The 9,249-nt window shown below is 50.6% G+C and overlaps 1 protein-coding gene across 1 annotated transcript in view; it reads right to left on the bottom strand.

Moving 5' to 3' along the window:
- Window positions 1-715: 715 nt before the first annotated feature.
- Window positions 716-9,249, bottom strand: part of Cacng8 (calcium voltage-gated channel auxiliary subunit gamma 8) — a 23,357-nt gene continuing 14,823 nt past the window's right edge. The window contains exons 3-5 of the mRNA XM_021166087.2: window positions 5,319-5,402; window positions 4,393-4,533; window positions 716-1,713 (exon numbers count right to left, since the gene is read on the bottom strand). Of these exons, the coding sequence (XP_021021746.1) occupies window positions 947-1,713; window positions 4,393-4,533; window positions 5,319-5,402 (992 nt within the window). The 3' untranslated portion in view covers window positions 716-946. The remainder of the gene's footprint in view (window positions 1,714-4,392; window positions 4,534-5,318; window positions 5,403-9,249) is intronic.

The following is a 9,249-nucleotide window of genomic DNA, read 5'->3' as shown; positions in this document are numbered from 1 at the left end:
GGTGTTTACCCCAGTGCCTAGTGTATGCGGTGCTGGGAATGGAACGCAGGACTTGTGTTAGGCAAGCACTCTATAAACTGAGCTACAGCCCCAGAGGGCCTCTACATTTCTAAGTGTCATTTACTGGGTATGTATGTGATTTTGTGATTAATGGTTGTCTCAAGTACAAGATGTGAACTCTCTGAAGATGCCAGGAACCCTATTTTCTTCCTTTCTGTGTGTTCAATGGTGGGTACAATGCCTAGCGATTATGCGCGCGCACACACATAAAATTTCCAGGAATGAATGAACGGATGCGCCTTGCGTTTATGTCCCCTCCTCTCTAGCACCACCTTCTGTACCATCACCTGGTACACAGTAGGTGCTTAATAAGCCCTTGTTGAAAGATGAAAAAGTGAACTAAATGTGAGCGCGTCTCTCCCTTGGCCTTTGCCTTCTGCTGGTCTCTTTATACAGAACATGTGTATATATAGTTGTAGATGTAACCCTATATTCATGTGTTATGTGCCCCTCTCCAGGAGTTGGGCTGGGCTGGGCTGGGCTGGGCTGGGCTGGGAGTCCCTCCCTCCCCTCCCCCCGCCCCGCCCCCACATGCACACAGCAAAACATTTAAAAAGAAAACATCTCAAAACTGCAAAAAACACCACGGGCCCTCCCTCCCTCCCCTGAAATCTTCCCAACACAAAAATAAAACACAGCGCTCCCACGCTGGAACCCCTTTCCCGTCCCGTCCCCCTCCCCAAGGGTCCCTGCTTCGGAGCGTGACGGGGTTCCCCACGCCCCAGGGGCGGGTAGAGGGTGCGGAGAGGGGCTAGAAAGCCCAGCGGTGTCCAGCGCGCTCGCGGGGATAGACCTGGGGGGCACCCTGATCCGGCGGCCTCGTTGCACGCGCGCCCGCGCACGCGCCCCGGACACGCCCCCCGACTCCCCGCGAGGGCGCACGCCCCTACACGGGCGTGGTTTTCCTGTTGAGCGTGTTGGTGTTGGACGCCGCGGCCTCTTTGGACAGGGTCCCGGGCGCGGGCGCTGCAGGAGCGGGCGGCGCGGGCGCGGGCGCGGGTGCAGCGGGCGGTCCGGTGACTGTGACCGTGACGCCGGACGCCGCTTCCTTGGGGAAGGCGTTGTGCAGCGTGAGGAAGCCCGCCGAGCTCCCGCGGTCCCGCTCCGAGCCCGCCCCGCTGCCCCCCGCCGCCCCGGCCGCCCCGCCGTAGGCACCCACGCCGGCACCGCTGCCGCCGCCACCGGCGCTCGCCAGCCCCGCAGCCACGCTGCCCTTGGACGGGTCGCGGCTGAGCGTGTACATGGAGATGTCCGTGGAGGCGAAGCCCGGGCCCCCGGGGCCGCCGGGAGACGCATCCCGGGATGGCGACGCCTCGCTGGAGCCTCGGGAGCTGGAGCGGGAGCGGCGGCGGTAGCGGAAGCGGTAACTGGGCAGACGGAGGATGGCCGAGGGGCCGCTCCCGCCACTGCCGCCCGCGCCGCCGCCGGCCTTGAGCAGGTCCGAGCGTGATTGGCAGTGTGCCTCGCGGCTGCGCTCGATGTAAATGTTGACGGCCAGTACGCCGATCACCTCAGCCAGGATGAAGGACAGCCCGCCGAAGTAGAAGGACCAGCCGTACGAGTAGTGGTTTTTCTTCTCCTCGTCCCTCTTGGGGCCTGGCTCGCCCGCGTTGGCCGATATGTACACAATCACCCCGATGATGTTGCTCAAGCCTGGATGGAGACGGTCACGTGGGAGCCTCAAGGCCGCCAGGGCTCCAGCACTACCAACTGTCTTAAAGCCCCAAGACTCTAAGCCAGGTATTCCTCTGGCTAAATTCCACCCGAGGAGTCTAAGCCCCGAGACCCACTGGACTAAAAACTACTCAAAGTGTCTAAACCTTGATCCCACTGGGTTAAACTCCAACTCAAGAGTCTTAAGTCCTGCCCACCTGGTCTAAGTCTCACCTGCATTGGGAGTCTAAGTACTCCACTAGTCTAAGAGGCTAAGAGCTATCTCTACTGGACTAAATTCCACCAAGGAGTCTTAAATCCTTATCCAGTAATCTAACTCCATCCGTATTTCTGCTGGGCTAAATTCTACTCCAGCAATCTGAGTCCTGCCCCATTGGCCTAAACCCTACCCAGCAGTTAAACCCTGCCTGCTAAACTCTACCCAAGAGCTTAAGTCTCACCTTTACTGAACTAAAGTAAAGGAGTCTAAGCCCCGCTGTCATTGGTTTGAACTTCACCCCTACGAAGTTTAAGTACCACTCCAATGAGCTAACTCTGCGTCAGGAATCTAGACCCTGCCTCCAAGAGTCAAAACTCTTCCCGAGAAGTCCAAGGTCTGCTCCTATAGGCAGGCCTACGCTATCTTCAGAAATCTAAGCCCCTCCTCCACCGGCCTAAAGTACTTCCCTTGGAGGTCTGGCCTCTGCCTTCTGGGTTAGCTCCATTCCCCAGTTAACATTGGCCTACTTTTACCTGGCCCAGGCCCCCCTCTCTACTCAGTTCCACAAGTCTCACCTACATGGATCTAAACTGCACCCGTATGCGGTCAAGGCCTTGACCCCAAGAAGACTCAGATCCTAACCTTCTGAGACTTCTGGCAATGGCTGACAATGGCTCATCTCTATCCTAATCATCTTAGTTCTTTCCCACGGTCTAGCTATCACCCCCAGGTAGTCTGGTTCTGCCCATTATGTCTAGCCTCCACTGGCCTAAACTCTGCCCCAGCACATCTAGGCTCAACCTTGGCTGGTCTTAACCCTACCTTTCCTGAGGTAGTCTCAGGCTCGGTTTCCAGCTCCTGTCTGAAGTATAACCCGGTATCTCCCTCAGGTTCCTCCCTCTTCTCCTTTTGCTATGAATGATGCAATTCCACTTTAAGTCTCTAGGCTCTGTCCATTGCTGACCTAACTCCCTGCACTACAGAGTCCTTGCCTAGGTATGTAGCCTAATTCACTCTGGCTAGCCTCAAGTTCACCCTTCTTAGGTGGCCTTTGTACTCCAGCCCCAACCTCCAGTTTTTTAAACCCCAGGCCTTGTAGGTGTAGGCTAGACTTCCACCCTGCCACATACCTCTCCCAGACCTAAATATAGCCCCATCCCTGTACAGATCTAGACCACCCCTCTCTACAACACACACCCTGCCATTTAAATGTGTTTAAACTCCCCTCTAGGAGTCTAAGCCCCATCTTCATTAATCTAACCTCCATAGGGGTGAGGGAGTTTAACCCGTCCTGTAGACTCTAAGCAAGCTCAGTTTCCATTGCCTAAACTACATCCCCAGTGTAGAAGGGGGACTTTTCTGCACCCTACCCCAGTTTCCAGCCCCGCTCTTACCATTACTGCGTGGGTCTCAGCTCTGCTCCTAAAGAGTTATTATCCTAGGTGTCTCCTACCCTAGACCGAGTTCTTTTGGTGGGGGAGGGGGTTTTATTTTGAGATTTCCCACAATGCCTAGGCTGTCTTCAAACACTCTGTATAGTCAAGGCTGATCCTTGAATTTCTGATTCTCCTGGATTACAGGCAGACACCACTACATCAGGTTTATGCTTTGCTGCGGATGGAACCTAGGGTTTTGTGCACTCTGTCACACTCACAACCCAAGGCCTTAACTCTTGAGGTAACCGACTCTACATTCTGGCCTAGGTCTAGCTTCTTGCATAACCTCTCTCTTTTGAGTTTTCCAGAAAATGGCCTTCCTCCTCAAATAGGCAGAGCCTAGTCTTTCCCCCTCAGAGCCTTCAGTTTCCTTTCCCTGGGCCCAGAGCAATGGCTCTCAGCCTTCCTAATGCTGAGACCCTTTAACACAGTTCCTTATGTTGTGGTGACCCCCAACCATAAATTATTTTCATTGCTACTTCATAACTGTAATTCTGCTACCTTTATGAATCGTAATGTAAATATCTGATATGCAGGATATCTGATAGGCGACCGCTGAGAAAGAGTCATTCAGTGCCCCACCCCCAGGGGTATTGTGACCCACAGGTTGAGAGCCTCTAGTTTAGAAGGATTTTAGGTCTAGCCCCGTTTAGGATCTACCCAGATCATTTTCTTTTTCAGTCCCTATCTTCCTAAGGCCGGTTCCATCTCCCCATCCTTAGACTCCCAAGTGTCTCAGGTCTCCTGCACCTCCCCAGACGCCTTTCGCTGAGTCTCTAAAACAGCTAGGGAAACTCCCCTTCTTGCCTCCCACTTTACTCACAGTCTGAGCAGGCTAAAAGACTAAACCTAAATCTACCTTACCCAGGCGGAGGTGGCACAACTTGGGAGGAGTCTAGGAAAGCTCCGGTCCCCAGGGGGCGCTTGGGGCAGGCTAGTTTTGCAGTCACATGCGCCCATGCACCCGCAGACACGCACCCGCGCTCGTGGGTGGGCCCCGCTGCCCCTTCCCTCGCCTCTCACCTGCTGCCACGAACAGGATCCCTGCGCCCAGGATGATGTTCCTTTTGGACTTGTAGACGCGGGAGGCAGCTACGCACACGCCCCCGAGCAGCAGCAGGATGGCGCTCAGGATAGGAAAGATGCTGGAAGCCCGGACTACTCCTAGGGGAAAAGAAAGAAAAGAGGGGACGAGAGGAAAGCGCGAGGGCGGTCAGGCGGTCCGCTGCGCCCCGGGCCCACCGCGCCTCCTGCCTGCTTCCCTCTCCGCTTAGCTAATTTTAGTTCCCTAATTCTGCCACTCTGGTTCTTTTGTCTCATTTCCCCCTCCCTTTAAAAAAGTTTCTTTATTTGATTTTCCCCCATCTCCCCTCCGTTCTTTCTGCATCTATATCACGTTTCTCTCTCCGACTCCTTTTCTCTGCGCCCTCTCCTGCCTATATCTCCATTTTCATCCGTCTCCTTCCCTGCGTGTTCATCCTCTATCTCCACCCCCGTTCTTTTTTTCTTTATCCCGCTCTCTCTCTCCCTTTTCACTCGTTCTTTTCTACTCTTTCTTGAAACCCTCGACAATCAGATTCTGCGATTTCTGAGCCCGGTTAAAGCAACCAATCATAATTAAGGCTTTGCCGCGTTCTCAGGATAACAGCCCAATCACACCACAGACTTCCCCGGGGGAGTAGCAGTCCGGACTGCAGTTTGCCGAACTGCCACAACAGCCAATCTTCATCCCTTTACTATACAAAGTGGTCAGGCTATAGACATCTAACCGACCAATCACCACCCTAGGCCCTTCTGGGCCGGGAGATGAGCATCTGGACCTGGATTGGCTAGGAAACTAATCTAGACTTGAGGTTCAAGCTCCGCCCAGTCCCTTCCTTCGCCCCTCCCCTTCCAAGTATCCGCAGCACCCGTTGTCACCCCACCCGGATCCTTGACCCCCCACGTACGGAGCAGGTACTCCGCGCTGTCGTGGTCGTAGTCCGTGTCCTCCGGGAAGTGGTTGATCTTCACGCAGACACCTCTTTTCAACCCTGGAGAGGGGATGGGGACGGTGGGAGGGGGGGCCGGCTTCAGAGTTAGGGGAGGGGCGACCCTAAGTGTTCCGAGAAGACCCTCCCCTACTCAAACGCACGCTCCCAGATCCCTATTCTTGTCCTCGCTCTCTCCGGGCTGATTGAAAGGTAGGAATCCCGGGACTGTAGAGATGGCTCAACGGTTAAAAACACTGACTGCTCTTCCAGAGGTCCTGAGTTTAATTCCCAGCAATCACATGGTGACTCACAACGATCTGTAATGAGGTCCAATCCCCTCTTCTGGTGTGTCTGAACACTGCGACAGTGTCAAATAAATAAATAAATAAATAAATAAATAAATAAATAAATAAATAAATCTATCTTAAAGAGAGAGAGGAATCCTAGTCCCCAACTGGTGTTGGGTCAAACTTTGCACCCCTCAGACCTGTTTCCCACCTCTATTAAGAATATTTTTGAGAGGGGGGAGGTGCGGGGTGGAAAGAGGAAAGGGTACAAGCCTGTAATCCAGCACTATGCCAGAGGTAGAGGAAGGAGGATGGGAAGTTCAAGGTCACTGGGCCACACAGAGTTTTGAGGCCAGACTAGGATATTTGAGATAGGAGCGAAAATAGAAGAAAGGGGGAGGGGGAACGAAGAAAATACCGTTCAATTTATGTGGCTTTCCATTTCCCTTGCAAGTAAGTCAGTGTTAGCCATTGCCACGTCGAAGCACCCTTGTAGCCTAAGCTTGTTAAGAAGGGTGAAAATGAGTGGAAAAACCAGGAACTCCGAAAATATAGCACTTCCTAAGAACCCAATGATCATCTTGAAGCTTTATCCTTCCTCTCTCTGAACCTGTCTATCTCATCTGTGGGAACAGATTCTGTTTTACTGCTTGTGGTGCATAGCTGGAGGAAAACAAATTGCACAAATACGTTTATTCTCAACTCCAAGCTACCTGCAACCTGTGGGGCTTTGCAGATGTAATAGTTATTCTGCAGAGACAGCTCAAGGGCGCATGTGCGAGAACACACACACACACACACACACACACACACACACACACGTTGAACCAGTTCCTCTTTCTAGGGCTAAGAGTTCCCTGAGCTGCCCCTTGTAGTTCATGCATGCAGCAGGTAGACTTTTTGATACTTTATTTTCTGCAAGCTGCCAGTTCCTAAAGGGGGAGGGGCTAAGGTCTAACTTCTTGTGTCCTGATTATTGCACGGTACAGAGCCTGGTTCCCAGGATGCCTCGAGGAAGGGATGGATGGATGGAATAATAAATGACTATAAAGATAGGAGAAAGAAGTTGGAACAAGTCAGGCAAAGGAACATGGGGAATAAATGAGGATAAAGGAAAGAACTGGAAAGAATGAGTCTGAGGCAGTAAGCTGTGAAGACCCACATGTTTAAATGCTTCCTGTGTTGATTATCACACTTGATAAGCAGTGAAAGAGAAGCTTAGGGGCTTGAGAGATGCTCAGGGGGTAAAACCACTTGCTCTACAAACATGAGGACCTGAGTTCAAATCCCAGCACCCACTTTAAAAAAGCAAAAACCAGACACTGTCACATATGACTGTTACTCCAGTGCTGGGGGCAAGAGATCAGACACAGGAGGATGCTTGGGATTGGCTGCCTGCCAGTCTAACTTCAGGTTCAGTGATAGATCCTGTCTTAAGGATGTAAGTCCTGGGGCTGGTGAGATGGCTCAGTGGGTAAGAGCACCCGACTGCTCTTCCGAAGGTCCGAAGTTCAAATCCCAGCAACCACATGGTGGCTCACAACCTTAACGAGATCTGACACCCCCTTCTGGAGTGTCTGAAGACAGCTACAGTGTACTTACATATAAATAAATAAATAAATAAATAAATAAATAAATAAATCTTAAAAAAAAAAAAAAACAAGGATGTAAGGCCTGAGAGTGGCTACATCAGGCCATCCTCTCTGCCTTCACACACACATGTATATACCACAAACACACAAAAGAAGTAAGGAGATGTAAGGTGGTTCAGTGGGCAAAGGTGCCTGCAGCCAAGCCCGACAATCTGACTTTGATCTCTGGGATTTACATCATAGATGGAAAGAACATATCCACCCTCATTAACTAGCTAACTAATTGATTAATTAAATTTAATGAAAAATAAGGAGGGTGCTGGAGAGATGGCTCAGCGGTTAAGTGCACTGACTGCTCTTCCAGAGGTCCTGAGTTCAAATCCCAGCAACATGGTGGGTTCCCACATGGTGGCTCACAACCACCCGAAATCAGACGCTCTTGACGCCCTCTTCTGGTGAGTCTGAAGACAGCAACAGTGTACTCATATACATAAAATAAATAAGTAATTCTTTTCAAAAAGAAGAAAAAAAGAAAAAGAAGGAGATAAGATTGGCATCATGTGCCAACCAGATGCCTGACGCTGAGGATCCCACTTCGGAGCAGGAGAGATGGTGCACTGCCTCTCACTTTGGTTCCAAGGGTTTCAATATCCTTTTGTGGTTTCTGTGGGCACTGGGTATGCACACAGTGCACATACAAATATCGAGGCAGAATATACATACACAGAAAATAAAAATAATTTTTAAAAAATTCCACTGTTTTCTGTTGGGCTAAACCATCCTTATTCTGTGACCCTGTTAACATATATACTAACTGCATCTGTCCCTTCACATATTAAAAAAAAAAAAAAAATCCAAAAAATCGGATCTAACTCATGTTGATGTGAAAGTAGGATCCAGACATAGAGATTTAACACACTCTGCCTGGAACATAATTGAATGTTCTGTTATCTGTTATAACCTGTGTTGCTCAGTTTTGGGTTAGTTTGGCACAAGCTAGAGTAATTTTGAAAGAGAAAAACCTTAACTGAGAAAAATGCCTGTGGGAAAGCCTATGGTGTATTTTCTTAACTGGTGATTGGTATGAGAGGGCCTAGATCACTGTTGGTGGTACAAGCCCTGGGCTGATGGTTCTGTCTGCTATAAGAAAGCAGGCTGAGCAAGTCATGAGGAGCAAGCCATGGCGGTGTTCCTCCATGGTCTCCGCTTCATTTTCTGACTCCCGGTTCCTGCCTTGAGTTCCTGACCTGACTTCCTTGGGTGATAGACTACAAACCGTAAGATGAAATAAACTTTTTTCTTCCCAAGTTGCTTTTGGCCATCATGTTTTATTACAGCATCGGAAGCCCCAGACAGCACCCATTGGGCAGATGTGGAAAACAAGGCACAGAAAGGCTCAGCAATTCAGCACTGATGGATAAAGGAAGCAGAAGCGGAACTCACAGCAAAGGGTTCAAACACACGCTCCTGGACTGCCAGTATCCGGGATGTTCATCAGTGCATTTTCAGTATCCCAAACATGGCCTCACCCACAGTAAATGCTTAATACATACTTGTAGTGAGAGCTGGGTATGTAGCCCTGTTGGTAGAGTGTTTGCCCGGCATACACAAAGCCAGAAGGTCCCCAATACCACATACACAGGACATGGTGGTGCACCAGGAGATAGAGCAGGAAATTCAGAAGTTTGCAGCTATCCTTGGTTACATAGCAAGTTAGAGATTGCCCTGGGTTACAAGAGAGGAAAAGGAAGGGGGCATAGAGCTAGTAATGAAAGAAAGAATGAACAGACTAAGATACAAATAAAAAGATTGGGGGGGGGGGCCAGTAGGTGGGCTTGGTGGATAAAGGAGCTTGCTACCAAGCCTGATGATCTGAGTTTCATCCCTAAGCCCCATCTAGTAAAAGGAAAAATCCTACTCCCGAGTTATCCTCTAACCTCCAGATGTTCACTATGGTGCACACTCTCAATAGTGATCCTGTGCATGAGTCACACACACACACACACACACACACACACACACACACAC

This window comes from Mus caroli, chromosome 7 (assembly GCF_900094665.2).
Source record: "Mus caroli chromosome 7, CAROLI_EIJ_v1.1, whole genome shotgun sequence".
NCBI classification, from domain to species: Eukaryota; Metazoa; Chordata; class Mammalia; order Rodentia; family Muridae; genus Mus; species Mus caroli.
The sequence above is the reverse complement of the archived record's forward strand: the minus strand, read 5'-3'. Positions and strand labels throughout refer to the sequence as shown.